The 19,755-nt window shown below is 45.3% G+C and overlaps 2 protein-coding genes across 2 annotated transcripts; both read left to right on the plus strand.

Annotated features, from left to right (window-relative positions):
* The first annotated feature begins 1,454 nt into the window (after nt 1–1,454).
* On the plus strand, nt 1,455–6,435 carry LOC308174547 (vasculin-like protein 1). The gene is made up of 10 exons (XM_080549642.1): nt 1,455–1,506; nt 1,813–1,930; nt 2,133–2,265; nt 2,441–2,772; nt 3,307–3,382; nt 3,804–4,000; nt 4,159–4,344; nt 4,472–4,608; nt 4,710–4,812; nt 5,162–6,435. Exons 2-10 carry the CDS (start codon nt 1,871–1,873, stop codon nt 5,327–5,329), a joined length of 1,392 nt encoding a protein of 463 aa, XP_080405768.1. The 5' UTR covers nt 1,455–1,506; nt 1,813–1,870; the 3' UTR covers nt 5,330–6,435.
* A 460-nt stretch (nt 6,436–6,895) lies between these two features.
* Nucleotides 6,896–16,450, plus strand: ccdc17 (coiled-coil domain containing 17; the record flags this gene model as incomplete). The annotated part of the gene is made up of 14 exons (XM_080528376.1): nt 6,896–7,111; nt 7,657–7,782; nt 8,187–8,261; nt 8,705–8,828; nt 9,287–9,473; nt 9,617–9,739; nt 12,947–13,131; nt 13,395–13,538; nt 13,994–14,205; nt 14,465–14,550; nt 14,781–14,996; nt 15,307–15,529; nt 16,006–16,116; nt 16,304–16,450. The coding sequence occupies 14 exons, from the start codon at nt 6,896–6,898 to the stop codon at nt 16,448–16,450; spliced, it is 2,175 nt and encodes a 724-aa protein (XP_080384502.1).
* Nucleotides 16,451–19,755: the final 3,305 nt, after the last annotated feature.

Below are 19,755 nucleotides of genomic sequence, written 5' to 3' on the forward strand. Positions count from 1 at the left end.
AGTTGTCCTGCTAACGTTACACCTCCTCGTCGTGATCATTAAGCTTTCAGAAGAAACAATAGTTTGTTGTTTGTTTGTCAGTTCTCTCTCTCAATCCAGACAAGACTAGTAGAGCTGGCGCTCTCTGTTATTACACGTAGTTACATAACGTCCAACAGATACTGTAGTAGGTTATGCAATTTATTTATTTATTTTTAGAATTTTGTCAGAGATTTTTTGTCATGTTTGCATACTTAAAATGTATACATTTTTCTTCCCATGCATTTTTTTTTTTTTTTTTAGAATTTTGTCATGTTTGCATACTTAAAATGTATACATTTTTCTTCCCATTTTGCTCTGAACAGTGTTGATCTGCTGAAAGGGGGTCAAGTCACCTGCGGAGTACAGAAGAACACTTTAAACGAATGATATGACACAAGTGACGTCTGTACATTAAGCTCCAACATCTGCAGCCAAATGCCAGCTGCAGCAAAGACTGCAACAGGCCTATGTTTGTGAAATAATGTCAGAGCAATATTAGCTAGAAAGAAATCTGATATCTAAGAAGTTATTCATTTTACCTGAGTAGGCTAAGTGCTTTGAATGGGTGTACTTGACTTGGTTACGCAAGTGTGCACGAAACCAAAAAGTCCAGTACATTCACAAGCAATGACCCCACAACAATAGTGAGTTAATGAGAATGTCAGGCTCATTTTCACTCCCCTTCTCAGAAGTGTCAGGACTTAGAATCTGTTGATCGACGTTAAAACGATGCTAGTCACTTCATAGCAATAAGCCCTGTTGGCTTTTGTTATGTGACTGAGACGTCTCCCCCATTCCCCCGTGTTCCTCCCTTTTGTAGTTCTCACACTGTTTGGATGAGGGGAACTCTAAAAGCAGCTCTGTGAGGTATGCCCACACCCCCCCTCTGTTTTCAGATTGTGTCTATCACTGGAGACAGGATGAGTTGGTGAGGAAGTATCCAGTGTCTTGGCCCGGCACAAAGTGCTGCTTCCAAACACCAGAGACAGGCCTCTCCCATATGGAGCAGGCTCCCTTTACCTCCCAGAGTGAAACACACATAGATCTATGTTATTCTGGACCATCCTAGCTAATCTAGCCTATCCCAAGCCGATATGAAAAAGAGCTTCTGACACACCAGCACCCTGGAGGATCAGCCAGGCATCACAACCCAACGACCCTGTCTCTCATACATCTGCTATTGCATTCGTGTCGGACTGATTCAATCACATCCCACTTCCAACACCACAACTCAACGGTAGCCAAGATATCACATCACGCTCGAAGTACCGGTTACTGAAGACCGAATACCACCCCAGCCTGTCTCATCATGTCATCCTAGAAACTGGAGTTTCTCTCTCTGCCAGGAGTCCTGTCAATCTCAGGCTGACGTTTGTGAAACCCTTCTGGATTGCCTCAGCTTGACAAGACACCAGGATTGGTCCAGGTGCAACACAGCTCACAGACAGAGAGGAGGGCCACTGGACATCAGAGAGACTACTCTGGGTGAGAAGGCATAAGAGAAGGCACAAGGCACATTGTCCTTTCCTCTCTCTCGCTTATCAATATAAATACATTCCGAATCTCTGGGACAGTCATATAAAGACACAACCTATACACAAATACATGTTAACATTTTTTATGTTGATGATGATGTTTAATGTTGTTATTTATATGTTATTGGTAATAGTGACTATCGGAAAGATGTTGTGTGTACTGTACCTTTGTGTACTGTTGTTTTTGTGATATTTGTTTTTACACCAAAGCAAATTCCTGGCAGATTTTGATTCTGATTGTGATTGCTCTGTGCAGATCCTGGCCATGAGGTTTGATGCCTCCTTCTGCTGACACAGGGAGACACTGGACCTAAATGGCGCAGCATGACTTTGTTCCTGCCTGGCTTAACTTCTCCACGCCCCAGCCCACCAAGGTGAGTAGACCTGGGCTGGACTGTCCTAGGGAGGGGATGCTGGTGTCTTGGTGGAACGTCTAGTGTTCTCTTGATTATGCTTGCTGAGGCTGTTATGTTTCTCTCTCTCTCCTCCCCTCCCCTACACTTCCCTCCCCACCTCCTCTCCTCTCACCTTCCCTCCTCTCCTCCCACCTCCTCTCCCCTGCCCTGCCCTCCTCAGTCCCCTGCAGCCAGCCTCCAGAGGCATGGAGGGCATCTCTCTTGTGGGGATGCACGGCTCGGCTTCAGCCGCCGACGCCATAACTCCTCCGACGGCTTCTTCAACCACGACTCCCTCAGAGCTCCTGCAGCAGGTGATTTACTCCTGATACTTTCCAACTGTCATTTAACATAATCAGATCCCAGGCCAAATGGATCACTTAAGTATTATACAGAGCTGTTTTATTGTTCTTTTTTCAGTATTTGAAGTAGTCAGAATGTGTGTTGGATGTTGATGTTGCCCCCCTCACCCCTCCCCCCGGTTTCTAGGTGACGGGTGGTGGCAGCAGCCATCTCTCCTGCGGCATGTTTCTGTGGACTCTGGCGCGACTAAGGGGGGGCAGGGGGGGTTGGGCAGCAGTACTGGGGGGCCAGGGTGGAAGGAGATGCCCAGCTGGCACAGTGGTCCCTGGGGGCAGGACGGAGTCCACCACGGTGGGCGCCACCTGAAGCGCAACGGGGGGGACAGGGGCAGGGAAAGGCGAGGGGCTCACCGGCAACGCAACAGAAACGCACCCCCCCGTAAGGACGGCCCCTTCCCTGACAGCGTCTGTGATGATGAACGGCACGAGGACAAGCTGAAGTTCGTGGAGGAGGACTTTGTGAGTGCACACCCCTCTCGTTTCATCTCCATCCTCATTCTCTTTGCTTTCAATAAGACATTGTTGTGAAGAGATATAAACAAAAAACACTTTCAAATGTAAAAGTACCTCTTAGCCTTGACTACTGGTATGGGACAGCTGGTAGCCCATATACGCATTATGCGCATAGTATGACGACACGCGTGAAGCAATGTTTCGAGTGACATATCTGTCCACTGTTTTCGTTCCCTCATCATTGTATTCAATGCCAAAACCGAAATGAATGACTCCACAACGCAGATTTGTAGCAATCCGGGGCTTCCTCAAACTGTTGCCATGTTCTCAACTCCGCCCGCTCCAGACAAACTCGACCTCCGACTTTCAATGGAAAGCAGCATAAACCGAAAAAAACGACATTCACTAGTGCGTATCGAACCGTGGATGGAGAACCGTACGGTTCAATATAAAACTGAGAACTGCGGCACCCCTAATGCCTCTGTGTGATGTTTGTATGAGACTAATAAACCTCTGTGTTTGGGCTTTTCTTCACCTCAGCCTTCCCTCAACCCAGAGCTCAGCGGGACAGCGGTGGCCCAGATTCATGCTGTTGGGACACCTGCAGGCGTGTGGGGTGAGGAGCTCTGAGGAACTGTGCCAGTGTGCCCTCTCTGAGGATGTCAGGATTATGTCACTAGCAGGGGAGACTGGTGGTGGTAGAAATTGAATATTTATTCTATTTGGTATTTGATACCGTTCCTTATTGCGTTCCATGCATTACAATGAGCCCGTCCTCGGATTTCTTCCTCCACCTACCAGCCTCTCCTGGTCACGAGGTGTAAACGGTTACCCGTTATTATTATTTCTAACCCTGGAACAATAGGAAAACCTAGAAACATTTAGAATATGAACACAGGTTACTAGTAGGTAAGATGATGAATGAAAGGTGAGAAAGTACACTCAACACAACGTACTCTATCCAGGTAAAATACATTCAAATGAATGTCTCTCTAGGGAAGGCCTCTCCTTAACTGTGACTGGTCCCTCTCCCACAGAGAACCCCCTCAGTGCCAAGCAGACCGTGTCAAAGATGCTGGTCATCAGAAAGGTTTCAAAGGAAGACCCCAGCACTGCTTTCACCGCTGGGTTTGCTAACTCCGGACCCCACCCAATCAATGGCACCAAAGCCCCCATCTCCGGAGCCATTGTCTACAAGAACTTAGTGACCAAGCCAGCCACCACCCCAACAAAGGTAAGATATGGCGGCGTTCGTACAATTCCAGCACTGAATTATTTGCGTAGTGCTTCCTAACGGTTGATTCTGATGCTCTCCGAGTGGGGAAACTCAGGTATAATCTTTGTCCAACGAGTGTGTCTGAATCAGCCCATTACTCCGCCTTCCCACCCCAGCTTTCCTCGAGCGTCACCCTTCCGATCGACATCACGCCATCTCGTCTGAAACTGATGCGCCGCAGCGCTGACCGTAAGAGTGAGTTTCTCAGAGGCTTGAAGATTGAGAGGAACGGGGGGGTGTCCACCTCCCCCAGCCCAACCAGCCCCGTCAGCCCAGAGGGGGTGTTCACCAGCCCAGGGGAGGTGAGTGTGTAATGGGGAGAGGAGGAGGAGGAGGAGGAGGAAGAGGGCGGTTTAGTGGGGCTGGGGAGAGGTTAGCCGCAGTGTCAGTCATTGTCGTATGATGGCATGAATGTTCCTTGTCTCTCAGAGCGAGGGAAGCACTCCTGAGACCAAGGAGAATGGAGTAGGCCATGTGAACGGGATCTCCTACGAGAACGGGATCTCCCACTCGTTCAGTGACTCAGACACAGAACACCTGACCATCTCACTAGAGGCAGAGCACAGGTGAGCACACACACACACACACACACACGCTCGCTCACTCACTCACTCTCAGGCACTAAATCTGGTTCCAGCTGACCCATGGTGTCTGTCTCTCCTGTCAGGCTACTGAAGGCTATGGGGTGGCAGGAGCCGCCCGAGAACGATGACAACTTCCAGCCCCTGACGGAGGACGAGCTTCAAGAATTTCAAGCTAAAACTCTACAGGTAATACTGTAAGGGGGGGGAAATCGTATGACTTACAATGTCATTAGTATGATGCACAATGTTTACAGTACATACGTGCCTTGTGTACATGTATCCTTGTGTTAATGTAGCTGAGGTGATTCGGAAAGGTGATGAGGTAGCCCTGCCTGAGACCTATTAACTCAAGGGGGTCGCCCTTGGACCTTAAAGATGAACTCTTGGCCTAATGGTAGATGCTTGTGTCGTCCACGTGGGTGACCTGTGTTTAAACCCTACCAGTCCCATGTACAGTACGTGTCAGTGATTCTATGGGTGGGTTTCCATGTTGGTGTTTATGTATTCATCCATGCCATCTGTCTGTCTGTTCCAGCTGAAGAGAAACGGGTCCGGACAGAACTGCGCACCTCTGAAGCCCCGAGGCATTCCCCTGCAGTTGTCCTGGAGAAACCCTGTAGACCCTGCACAAGAGGAGGGCTCGGAGTCAGAGACGAGCAGCACCAGCAGCAGCCAGACATCCGATGACGAAGCAGACGCCTAATATGGCTTTCACACATCACATCGTGCTTCCTCCTTCGTTTGACTCTTCTGCTTTACATCCACCTCATTCACAAGGGACACTATTCAGATGCCTGTGTGACAGAGAAGGGCCAAAGGGTGTTTCTTGGTTTGTTTCTGTTTTTGTTTTTTGTTTTTTTACTTTCTTTTTCGGGGAGCTCAGATTTTTTTAAATTGAAACTTCCTTTTGCTTTTGACAATACAAAACGTGTTTTTACGGCTTCAATGTAATGACGTAACTTTACTCATGGCTTGGCTGTGACACCTGCTCTCGCTGAAGCAATTTGAAGCATTTATGTTGAGTTGGAACCATCACTTGTGAGCAGCTGATCGTGATGTCTCCTGTACATAAGGGAGTACAAGCCTGCCACCTTTGCAGGACAGATGTCTGGAACATGCAAATTTTTTTTTTTTTACAATGATATTGAATGTAGCCAGTAAGAGATTTAAAAAATTATGAGATACAAGGAACAATCCAGGAAAAAAAGCATAATCACACTGCACTTCTGAGTTTTTTTTTTTTTTTTACATTGACCGTGATGAGGGACAGATGAGAAAAGTGAACTCACTGTTTGTATCAGGGGAGGCTGGAGGAGGTAGAAATCGTAGGACGGGGCTCATTGGAATGCATGGAACGGAATGGTATCACCTCCAATGTTTGCCTCCACTGGTCTGTATTTAGTTACCCACCACCAAGCTCTGGGGTTGATTAAGACTCAATAAGCTTAGACATTACTCCTAATGCTTTTGTTAAGGTGCAGTCTGGTTTACTTTTTTCTCACATGAGGGACTGCTATTGTAAATAATGCATTGTCAAATTTTGAAATAACATCTATTTTCCTTGCTGGTGGGGATGTTAAAGGCTTTATCACAGATTTAAGGCTTGTTGTTTTGTTTTTCTATTTTGGTACAGCTGTCCAAAAATCTCACATGGGTATTTTTTGTTTGTTAACATATTCTTCCTGCAGCTTTGTAAAAAAGAAGAAAAAAAAGTAATACAAATTGTGAGTTTTGAATTATGAAGATTATTTTGATAACGTTATCCACAGATTTTAAAAAGATACGGTGTCATCTATGGGATTGTCTGTGAGAAAATAAACTACTGCATCTTGGAAAAATTGTAATACAGATTTTGCATCAGTTTGCCAAACATGTCCCTTTTGTCTGTATTTATTTATATGATTAAGCATTTATATTATAAACTTGAGTCGCTCGGTACTGCATTATCAGGTGACAGTCAATTCAAAATGTAAGTAGCCTACCATCGTGTACACTTGAGGAGATCACTCCCCTCCACACCCTCACAACAGGGCTATAATATCAATCAACATAGTGACAGTAACCAACGGACAAGGCTAATAATCAACAGTAGCAGCAGCAAGCAACTTTACCTCCAAGCGACCAAATATCCAGAGCGATGTGACCATTTCGCACCCGATTAACTCATTAACGTCATATAATAGTATCCTATCCTCTCGGTGATTGGTCACCGATAACTTTGCGCACTCCTAGCTACCTTACCTAGTTTCCTAAACTCAAGTCAACAGGGATGGACGCGTTGGGAGAGTTTAATTGTCGAGACTGTAGCATGACATTTCACTCACTCAGTCTCCTGGAGAAGCATAAAGCATTCTTCTGCATCGGCAGCGACATTGGAGACCCCATGGTCCTGAGGCAGAGACCCCCTGAGCGCACCAAGCCAGATAGAGACCTCGGTAGAGGAGGTGTCTATCCTAAGCGGACCAGCACCCCTGATCTTATAATGGTGAGTCAATTCGTGACGTTAGAATTATAAGGTTCTATCAAAATTGAGTTTTTTACATAATCTGATCCATTAGGTGTTTATTAATGCCTGTGTGGTGTTATTTTTAAAATGTTGACATTTTTGAGTTAGTAATTCATAAAATACAAAGGTTCCATCTCACAAAACATAATGGAATGTAAAAACTTTGACGCTCAATATCTCTGAACTACCCTAAACGGAGATAGAACCTTATAATTCTGAGCTCACGAATTAGTGGAGTATAATACTAAACTATAAGTCTAAACAGAAAACCGGATCGTATAAATTAGCCTATGGGGGTGTGTAATGGGTTGGCAACGTTTACTTAATATGCGACACTTTTGCGCATTATGAACATTGCTCACAGAAAGTGGTTGTCAGGTTATGGCTTCAGGCAAAGGATAACAGTTAATTGTGTGCGCGCGTGCGTGTTTATGTGTGTGTGTGTGTGTGTGTGTGTGTGTGTGTGTGTGTGTGTGTGCGTGTGCGCGCGTGTGTGTGTGCGTGTGTATGCGCGCAACCTGTAGCTGAGAGAGAGGAGGATGCACTTGCCAACCATGAAGGAGACAACAGGACCACCAAGGACTGGGAGAGAGGACGACCTACGGGGAAGTGTGTCAGACAGCCGTGCCTTAAGGAACCTTGCTGATGAGGTGCCTAGACTCAAATGCATCTTCAATGGAGATGTATACTAGTCTTAAACTGTGTCCAGGATCCACATCTGGTCATTATCACCCCTCTAGTCTAGAGTCTAGACATGGAAACTAGCTAGGCAACCGAACCACGCCAGTGAAGGCCGGTGGAGGTAGAAATCGGAGGATAAGCTCGTTATAATGGGTGGAATCATGGAACGTTTGTTTGATACCAAATTCGTATTTCATCCATGCATTACAACGAGCCCGTCCTCCGATTTCTACCTCCACCAGCCTCCACTTAACCATGCATACTGTACGTTCTATATGACTGATATTTATCTCAGGTCTCTTGGATGGTGAACACGAGGGGTCAGTTTACCAGAAGTAATAATACAGAGATGAACAACTCTTCTGCTTTACAGTTTCACAAGCTGAGGATGTCCATTGAGGAGAGTATGCCTAGCCTGCCTAAATGGTCCATCAACACAGAAACTGAGGTGAGCTCTTGACCTCTTATCCTCTAGCCACTACTCTTCTTCATCTGTCCCCAATCCCCTACCAGCCCACAACCAGGGGGAGGTAGAAATCGGAGGACGGGCTCATTGCAATGCATGGAACGTTCTGGAACATGGAACAATAAGCCCATCCTCTGATTTCTGCCTCCAACAGCCTCCCCTGATGCAGTGTAATATCTCACTCTCAGCTGCCCCAAGCAACAACTTGAACAACATGAATCAACTTCCAATGCCCCAGACATAGCTACTATGACTCCACTACGAATAAACAACACCAGTAACAATGTCGCATATGATCATGGAGAACTGTATCTATCTCTGACGGTGAAGGCTGGTGGAGGTAGAAATCGGAGGACGGGCTCAGTGTAATGCATGGAATGGAATGAGGAACGGTATTAAACGCGTGATTGTGGGGTGACCAGCAGGTGTCGGGGATGGGAGGGCAGCAGTGGGGTCACAGGGAGAGGATGAAGGAGATGGCAGAGGAGCACGACCGCCAACTGGCACAGATACATCAACACAACCACTACCTGGAGACACAGAGGGAGGGTAAGGGCGATAAAGTCAGAGGGCTGGTTTCCCGGACACAGATTAAGATTAAACCTAATCCTAATTAATATTCAGATTAAGACTAATCCTAGATTTAAATGCGTCTTCAACTTTTCATCTTCGATTTACTTTTGAAAATGGTTCAAATCGTGAGCTTAGAATTATAAGGTTCTATCTTTGTTTAGGGTAGTTCAGAGATATTGAGCGTCAAGGTTTTTACATTCCATTATATTTTGTGAGATGGAACCTTTGTATTTTATGAATTACTAACTAAAACATTTCAACATTTTAAAAAATAACACCACACAGCCACACCTAATGGATCAGATTATGTAAAAAACTCAATTTTGACCAGAAATTGAGATAGAACCTTATAATTCTAACGTCACGAAATGTTAATCTGTGTCTGAGGAACTGGCCCAGAATGTGTAGAAAAGTTCTGTGTATCATCTACACAGGGAAATATAATACTATCTTGTTTCTGTACGAGTCAGAGATCATACGGCAGCTCGGGGCCCTGGCTGGGCAGGGCAGCACTACTCATCTGGAGACCCTGCTGCTGGAGCTGAAGGAGCAGGAGGAGAAGAATGAGGAGACTCTGCAACAGCTCAGAGACCACATCACCTCCCTACCGGGCCTGCAGGGGTGAGCCAGGCCACTAGAGGGCAGCAGAGGATCTTCTCTTCTCACAGATAGTGTTCCAAGAAACATGTTTGTGATGAATAAATACATTTGTGAAATTAACTTAATTAACTTAAATGTATTTGCATTACTCTGTGTTCTTTTAGGGCCAAAGAGATTACTTATCTTCCTGACTCACACAGCACAGTCCCACCTGATGATGGGAAGGGACATAATGTCACCTTTGACCTCATATCCTCAGTGGATGGTCCCCTCTCCACCCAAATAAGGTAAGTATATACATTTTAAGTGTACATCTGTGACATGAGACCAGATTAAAACACACTTTTGTGTTTGGACACACTTCCCCATACTTTGTTGAGCTGAAATGAAAATTGAAAAAATCTAAATCAAACAAAATCACATCTTTCATGGATCTGTGATCCTTTCTGATCTAGGAATTGCACCTCTAACTGAGGGTGAGATACTAAACACAACACACTGTATTAACAACTGGTCTGGGTACAGCATTATTGACACTCAACACCACACACTGTATTAACAACTGGTCTGGGTACAGCATTATTGACACTCAACACAACATACTGTATTAACAACTGGTCTGGGTACAGCATTACTGACACTCAACACCACACACTGTATTAACAACTGGTCTGGGTACACCATTACTGACACTCAACACAAAACACTTGATTATATCTTTGAAGACCAGATCACAGATTAGTTGATGATTAAGTATCATTCTTATGGGGACGTCTACTACAGCTCACACAGCTCAGCACTGGCTCCACAACCACCAATATAAAACCCAGGATAGAGGGGCTGAGTGAATGGTGTCTGGACTTTGTGGAGAAGAGTCATTGTGTCAGAGGAGATGCTGTAGAAAGACAGAGCACCTGCCCTGTGATCCAGGTACACTCCTACTCTGGAGGAGGGATGGCCTGATACTACGGTCTCAACTTTATTGTGTATGAATTGATAACCGGCATATTTCCCAACCAAATGAAAATAGCAAAGGTCATTCCTATCTACAAAAATGGAAACAAGCACAGTTTTTCCAATTATAGACCAATTTCTCTCCTTCCTCAGTTCTCAAAAATATTAGAAAAACTTTTTGTAGTAAGACTGGACGATTTTATAGAAAAACAAAACCTACTGAGTGACCATCAATTTGGATTTAGAGCAAATCGATCCACTACAATGGCAGTGATGGAATTGATTGAAAAAATATCCACAAAAATTGAAAGTAAAGATTATACTGTAGGGATATTCATAGATCTAAAGAAAGCATTTGATACTATTGATCATAGATTATTAATAAGAAAACTTGATAGATATGGAATTAGAGGGATAGCAAATTTATGGATTAGAAACTATCTTGATAATAGACACCAGTATGTACAAATAAACAATGATAAATCTGAACTGCTAAGGGTCACATGTGGGGTCCCACAAGGTTCAGTGCTGGGTCCAAAGCTGTTTATTTTATACATCAATGATATTTGCAATGTGTCCAAGTTGTTAAATTTTGTTTTGTTTGCAGATGATACAAATTTATTTTGTTCTGGCAAAGATTTGGAGCAGCTTCTGGATACAGTGGAAACGGAACTAAAAACTATAAAAGGATGGTTTGACACAAACAAGTTGTCATTGAACTTAGAAAAAACTAAACTTATGATATTTGGAAATCGAAAAATTAATAGTCAAGTACAAATCAAGATAGATAATGTTGAAATTGAAAGAGTTTATGAAAACAAATTTTTGGGAGTTGTTATAGACCACAAACTATGTTGGAAAACACACATAAACTACTTAAAGACTAAAATATCAAAGTCTATTGCAATACTGCATAAAACGAAATACATACTTAATCCAAAGTCATTACACATATTGTACCGTTCTCTAATAGTTCCATACATAACCTACTGTGTGGAAGTGTGGGGAAACACATACAAAACAATCACAAATCCAATTGATTTACTACAGAAAAGAGCTATACGAATTATAAACAGAGCTGCCTATCAAGAACCAACTAACAAATTATTCATAAACACCTATGATCTCAAATTTAAAGAATTGGTGGACTTCAAAATGGCACAAGTAATGTATAAAGTAAAAAATAAGATGCTTCCAGACTGTATCCAGAGACTATTTCAAGTTAGACAGAGTAATTATGAACTCAGAGGAATATGTATGTTTATGAAAACAAAGATTAGAACAAATGCAAAACAAAGATGTATAACAGTTAAAGGAGTTAATTTATGGAATACTTTTGAAAAGGAAATGAAAATGTGTAGTACATTAAAAGGATTTAAAAAATTATTTAAAAATAAGATGATTAACAAGTATAAAACAGAGGTTTAAATATAGTTTTTGTTTGTTTGTTGTTGTTTTTTTTGGGAACTTTTTGTTGACATGCGTAAGTGACATTTTTGTTTATAAAAGTTTCAATGTTTTGATTATGCATTCATGGGGGGACATGCATACATGTAACAAGGGTAGGCGCAATAAGCCACGGCTTCAGCCTACACCTTTTTGGTCCTGATGTTATAAATTGTGACTACATTTGTGCACATTTTCTTATATCTGTATTGTGAATTGTATAGGGGACCAAAATAAACATTCTCAATTCAATTCAATTCAACAACATTGATGACAATATGGCAGCGTAAACTCCAGGAATTATCATTCCATCCCAATATAGAGCCACCACCTGACCTGTTTATGTGTTTACACTGCTGTTTCAACCATCCCACCTCTCCACTCAACCTCCGAGTAGGAATTGAATCTCTCTGGATGATGTGGATAATCTGGAGGATATGACTGGAAAGCCAGAAAGCTCCCCTCTGTCACCTTCCTGTTCCCCTCAGACAGAGAGAGTTCGCTGTGTGCTGTGTTTGGATCCAGTGTGAGCTGACAGGAATATTGTCAGAACTGGTTCCTGGTCTTGGGCACTGGTGGCAGTAATACATCTACCAAATTCACTAGTAGTTGAGATCTTGGGCCATCCCCTTTTTTTTAGCATGTCCTCTAGTTTCTCTCCAAGCTCAGTTTCACTCACATCTCCAAAGTACTGAAGAGGACAGACAATTAGGCGGGGTAAGTCTGAACATACACTGGGATTGGAGAGAGACTGATAACTCTGGAGGAAATCGATATGATCCTCTATGTGTGAAAGCTGCTCCAGCTCACCATCTCTCCTCTTCAGCTCGGCGCCTCTTCAGCTTCAGCTCAGCTTATCTGTAATAAGGCGTACGTTCTGACCAATGAACCTGCCTTTTTACATAAGCAGTTTGGTTCTCATTTATTAGACTTGGTAGCAGTGGGTTTAGCCTCAGATTAATGTAATATTCAGTTTGTTAGAAATAAGAAATAAGCACTACATGTATGCTGGAAGTAGTAGTAAAAGTGTGTGTGCGTGCATGCGTGTGTGTGTGTGTGTGTGTGTGTGCTTGCGTGTGTGTGTGCATGAACAGAGCTCTGAGGCTGGCTTATATGCAGTCTGGCGGTTCGGATCCGGCAGTTCTGGCTCAGATGCATGACCTCCAGGCGGAGGCCCACACAGTGGAGCAGAACCACCCTGGTACTGAGGCCAAGAGCAAGAAGAAGAGTGAGTGTCAGTCCTACGTGGTTCCTCAGGACATCATCTGTATCACCTTTGGTACCTTGTTTTTAATCTGCATGTGTATACAGTGCATTCACCTATTTGTCTGTCTGTTTCTTCTGTTCATAAGAGAGTGTGGGATGAAGTATCCTCATTACTATCTAGCATGTCTCTCTACAGTCTTAGAAAGAAGACCTTCTACCTAGAACCCAAAAGAGTTCTTCAACAGGTTCTCCAGAAAAGGACAGCCAAAGAACCCTATTGGAACCCTTTTTTTCTAAGAATGTACTCCTATCCTCTCTCTCTCTCTGTTTGCCCAGGGATGAAGCCTCCTCAGAGGGCTCAGAACCGTGACGTGTTGGCTCTGGAGCAGGAGAACCAGAGGCTGGAGGAGGAGATCTTCAGGATCACACTGGCCAGGGACAAGCTCCGTGGCGATGAAGGTTATCTCTCCCTTACTGTCAGTATTAGTGCAGCTGAGGTGATTTGGAATCTTGTGATGAGGTAGCCCGACATGAGACATTGATCTGGAGGATGTCCTCTTGGCCTAACGAATCCCACTCCTGTCTTTTTAAGTATTTTTTTTCTGAGTGGGGCAGTTCCACTCATATTTTTTTATTTTATTGGACAGATATAGTGAAGACAGACAGGAAAGTAAGGAGAACGAGGGAGAGAGAGGGCATGGGCCGGATTCAAACCCATGCCAACATGGGCATATGTGTGCACTGTAGACCGCGGTGCTAGACCACTGGACCACCCCAGGCCACACTCCTGTCTTTTGAATGGAGACAATAGGATGATACAGAGGGAGACAGATGAGAGGGATAACAGGACAGAATTGGCAAAGCAGGGCATGCTGGGAGTGTTACCACTAAGCCATGACGTCACCACACCCGTTTGTCTCTCTCTGATCCAACAGCAGTGGGGATGGGGCTGCAGCAGATGCAGAGGGAACACACCCATCACATGGCCAGCCTCCAGGGTGAGATCGAAGGCCTTCGCAGGGAGGTGGAGAGGGCCAGAGAGGCCCCTAGGGACCGGAGGCAGCCCCCACCCCCTCCACCACCACCCCCCTTCCCAGCCCAGCCAGCCATGCATCCCTTGGCCCTGATGCATGCCCCCCCAGCCCTGGTAAAGCCAGAGTACTACTGGTGGCTTTGAATGTTAATGTTGTTATGTTTTTGTCTTGGCTCTAAATAGGTCTCACAATTTAGACATCCTACATTTTAGACATCCAGCAGTAGTTTTCAGTTCACCCTGTTTTATTGATTAATTAATTAATTAATTAATTGATTGATTCATTCATTATAAATCACCAACCAAATCACCAGACATGACACTAGTGGATGTCATTTATAGTAATGTATGGTCCACCCCTCCTTTCTTGCAGACCCAGCCCAGGCCACACTCCTCGAACCTGGGGAGGCATGTACTTGATCCCCTGGTCTCTCTGGGGCCTGCGCCCTACGACCCTGCGTGAGTCTGCTCTTCCACTCATAGATGTACTGTATTATTTATAAATGAGGCAGTTTTCTCTCTAACTAGAAATGTTTTGCTCACTGAATATAATTATAAAAACACTATTGTATGGCACAAACACTGTGTTTTCTAAATATGATATGAATAGAACTCCAACTCAAACACACCCCCAGTTTGTACTACACAAATCAGTTCTTAGTACCCAAACCAGTTTGACTGGATTGCAGAGCTGGTTTTGTGATCTTCTATGACCTGGTGGTGGGAGTGGATGCCACTCTGCAGGTGCTGCGTCTGGTGGCGGGTCTCTTCTCTGGGGGTCAGGAGGTGGGGAGGCCTACCCCTCTGCCTCTGTCGCACTGCCAGCCGGGAGGGGGTCTCCCTTACGCACACAGTGTACCCCCTGGGAACTATGCCACCCTGTCAGTCAAACAGCCAGTGCCCAGGTAAGCACTGTACTACCAAGAGAGTGCAGAGTATTAAGCAGGTCCTTACTTAGAAAAGGACATCAATTATTAATGATCATAATTGATTATGACCTGATCATTTAATTCTAATTATACTCACTGTTTGTAGTTTTACTGACACCTCTGTACCAAAATAAAGGGTTACTGAGATATTGAACCTCGGTCTCTAGCACCGGCTCTTACGTGTGCTGATTCAGTAGTATCCGATGTATCCCAGCCCGGTCTGTGTGTGTGTGTGTGTGTGTGTGTGTGTGTGTGTCTCCCCCCTCCTCCCCCTTCCTTCCTGCAGGATGCAGCCCTCCCCCTCCCTCTCTCTGGTGGTGGAGCTCCAGGCTGCTGGAGGTGTAGACGGGTACGGCCAGGAGATCCAGAGGCTGGTGGCCCGGGGCTGGGCTCGTCTTGACCTTTTCGACCAGCACCACCAGGTCCACAGTGGCCACTGGAGGATGCCCGTCCGCAGCCTCCCCTTCCGACCCTCTCTCAGCCCAGGCCAGCTCAACTCCGTCCCCCAGGTGAGGGGAGGGCGTCCTGCCTAAATTCAATTCAGTTAAATTAAATTAAATTAAATTAAATTCCTATTAGGGCTACAGCGGTACTTCAGACAGAGCTAATGACTTAAAAGTATCTGTAATCAAGTTGAATATGACATCACACCTGAATGCTGTCCCAGGAACGACAGGAAATATCAGGCTTGATGGCATGATGGCATGGCACAGTAAGAAGGTACAAGTGGTTTCATCAAAACATGGTACTATGAATGACAGTTACCCAGCTAGCTGCCAGGCGCGTAACATGACACAACGTGGTGTACATTAGGTAAGATAAGATCAACTTTATTGTCCCTGAAAGGAAATTTGTCTTGGACAATTGAAAGTGCTGCTGCTCACACAACAATAGAAACAAAGAATATAGACGACATAACACATACATGAATACAAATCACAATAGTGCGTAGAGGGTCTGACGTGTGTCTGTGTGTGTCCTTCAGGTGGGCAACATGGAGCTGTGTCTACGGGTGGTGAACGCTCGGGACGGGGAGGTGCAGAGCCTGGCGAAGGTGGACCCCAGCAACACCAGCCAGTATAGATACCCCGCCATGGTGAGTTTGATGATGCTCTACTGACATACTTCCTCTAGTCTCATTATTCAGATATTTCAAACAGATGGCCAATAGAAAGAGTGTGACTGACTGACTGACTGAATGAATCATTGATTGATTGATTGAATGAATTAATTAATCGTTTTTACTGTTGATGGTACAGTAGTTGTGTTTTCTATCATTGTAGGTGTCCACTCACCCAGCCACTCTTCAAGGAAACCCTCCCCTTCCCCTTTCAACATTACAACCCTCAGCAGCCAATCATTTTTTCTCTCTCCTCCCCTACAATGATCATCAAGACCCTCCCCCCTTGGAAGAATCCAATCAGAGGTGAGAAAGAGAGATACAGCCCCTCCCATAACCCAGGTTTCAAGCAATGCTTCGATTGAATTTGTATTCTGCTCCACACAAAAACACACATTTATAAGCAGCTACAACAAACTGACATAGAAAACATTCCCTTAAGCATTTTCTATTTGGCACTGTCCATACTTTTGCAAATATCCTCATTATGGATTATGGATGTAGCAGACACATTTGGGGTACAATGCTTTTCTCTTCCTCACCTCTGATGATGATGATGATGATGATGATAATGATGATGATTTTGATGATAATTGTAGTGATCAGTAATCTCAGTGTGGTTGTTCTCCAGGCTTGAGTAACTGAGGCCTACTGTCTGCTCTGTGACTGTCGTTGGTCTTCTCCTAGCTGGGGTGTTGTTAGTGACAGTACCTGGGTGTGTGTTGTTCATTTATACTTTGCAATAAAGACACTAAAACTCATCCACTCATCTACTGTTTCCAATGATTGTCCCTGGGTGTTAAAACGAATGACTCCCTTTCATTCTCACTGTGTCTACTTGATGAAAACGGGTTACTATCCAAATTGAGTGTTTTTTTTGTTTTTTTTAACAATGAGTACCAAACCACCTTGTCTGCAGTGATATCGATCCCTCACTTCTTGGACTCCTAGAAAAAGGAGGTAGAGAAAGGTTGGAAATCAGTGTGGACAGGGTGAGGGGGGCTCCTCAGGGAGAGGGAAGCCTCCGACTGACTGGGTACAGCCAAAGGACTGGAAAGGTGAGTGTGTGTGTGTGTGTGTGTGTGTGCGCGTGCGTTTGTGTGTGTGTGTGTGTGTGTGTCTCAGAGTCTCAGATCGTCTACCCTTCTGTGTTCCCCTCAGGTGTTGATGTGTGGGGACTCAGGGTTGCACTGTTGCACCCGCACGGCTCGCGCCTCCATAATCCACGGTGAACTCATCTTTGGGGAGCAGCAGGTATACACTGGACACTAGACAGGCATCTCCACTAGCCTTTAATGAGGTGACACTAAATCCTGGTCCTGGAGAGCCGCAGCGGGTCCAGGTTGCGGTCCTCTGTGGCTCAGTTGCTCAGAGCATGGCACTAACAACGCTTAGGTTGTGGGTTCGATACCCGCTGAGACCATATAAACTGAAAAATGTATGCACTCACTGCAATGTAAGTCGCTTTGGATAAAAGTGTCAGTGAAATGGTATATATTATTATTATTATTATTATATATAGTCCCAGCCTAGTGCTCCAGTAACACACCTGATTGAACTCATGAACTGATCTTCAAAACCGTGATTATCTGAACCAGTGTCGCTGCTGAGCTGGAGGTTTCCAGGACCAGGAGTTCAGATCACTGCTTTAGTGTTTCTGTGTACCTACTACATGTAAGGTAGGCTGACTGAGTTCTTTTCACCTTCAGATTGGTTACAGTCAGGTGTCGCCTGGTGAGGACATGATTCTGATCCTGCGCTTCTACCACCGGCCTGTAGGGAGCGCTGTGCCCTTCAGCGGGCTGGTCAAACAGAGAGAGACCCCACCCTGGGAGGTGGAAGGGCTAGTGGGGAACCTGGCCGAAATGGGGGGGCTACTGACAGCCTGGGGGGTGGTCCGGCTAACACACACTCTTACTCACAGTGAGTACCTGACTAGGCTGAAATACTGTAGTGTGTTTAGTAATTTGTTGTCAATTTATTTGAATTTAAACGTTTTTTATTTATTTTGTTTGTGCATTGTTTTATCTAAATGGGTGTTGTGACCCTGAGTGAAATGCCATTTTAAACTTTTACAAAGAATGTAAAAAAAATATATATATCCACGTCGTCACATAGAAGTAGAGAGAATGCTGCTCTGTTGGTGCCATTAGCCTTTTTGTGCTGTCCTGTTAATAGGCCAGGGGCAAACATCAGCAGCAGGCCAGACGATGACTACCTGGAACACTGGCACCCACTCTGTACCCCTCTACCATGTCCCAGTGCCCCCTGCCATGGCCCTCACCACCCTGGTACCTCTCGCAGTCTGCCTCCTCCCTCCCTCCCTCACACACACACACACACAGTCCCAGTCTATAGCATCTGACTGTTGTATGTAACCAATCAAACTTTTCTATAATTCCATGAGTTTTGAGTGCATTGTGTGGAGTCTTCAACTGTGTGTGTGTGTGTGTGTGTTGTTGATGTGTTCCCCAGCCTGAGGACTGTCTGGGAAAGCTGTTTGAGCCGTACGGTGATGCCGTGGCCAGGTTGCACATCTCCAGTGGAGAGGCACCACTCCTCCCCTTCCCCCCTGACTCTCCCCAGGCCTCCACCATCACCGCTAAGGACTGCTTTCAGGTCAGCCTTACACTCCTGTCTAAGTCACAATACTATGGTGTTTTGTATGACCTCTGTGACTGTGAGAGTGTATGAGCTCAGTGGATGATCATTGGTATCAGGGTTTGAATATACAATTGTTAATCGGGGGCCACATTGAAATTTCAGTTCTTATAGGAGGAGGCTGATGTCATGGGAGGGGGGTGGGGATTCTGAGCCCTTTCAGTGATTAGGACCTGTGTGTTGTCTTGTGCCAGGTGTCCGTGGATGGAGCGCTGAACCTGCCCTGGTCAGCACTCACCCTGGGCCTCTGCTCTCTCAGCCCTCCTGGAGCCCTCTATCTGGGGACCCGCTGGGTCGCCCACGACCCCCCAGCCCCCATCGTACAGCTGGACCCCGGCAGCAGCCAGAGTGCACCCCGGTGGAGGGACGGGGTCAAGGTAGTGAGACTCCTGATGGGGGCATTCATCTTTGATCTATTTCATCTTAGTCCATATGCTCTTATTTCCTGGGCTTGTCCCACATACCATGTGTGATCTTTGTGTCTGATGATTGAATGAGATGAGTCTCAAAATGTCAGTGTAATTTCAACCAATTTTGCTGTCAATAAAATCCCTTTATATGGTGACATCTACATAACTCTGTGACAATGAAACTTCCATCAGGACTCAAGTCTCATGAATTAATGTGTGTTACTGAAGTCTTTCCACAAGCGTGTGCACCATCAGAACCTTACAGCGATCATACACCTCCACGCTGTATCGGTGGCCCTGCCCCAGGACCCCACTGACCCCCTGGACTCACAGAGCAGAGAGGGGCAGTGGTGGGACCCCCCCATCCCCACCCTCAGTCTTAGTGAGCAGTGCTGGGCAGCAGTTCCCATCTTTACCACCGGGGGACACTGTCACTCCTGCCGGTATCAATCGCCTCTCTACCAGGGCTCCCCATCTCAGGTCAGCAGACTGTCACTCTTCTTCTGCATGAATCCAATGTCCACTACGTTTTGTTGGACTGCAC

Source organism: Nansenia antarctica, assembly GCF_963989245.1.
Source record: "Nansenia antarctica genome assembly, chromosome: 1".
Classification (NCBI taxonomy): Eukaryota; Metazoa; Chordata; class Actinopteri; order Argentiniformes; family Microstomatidae; genus Nansenia; species Nansenia antarctica.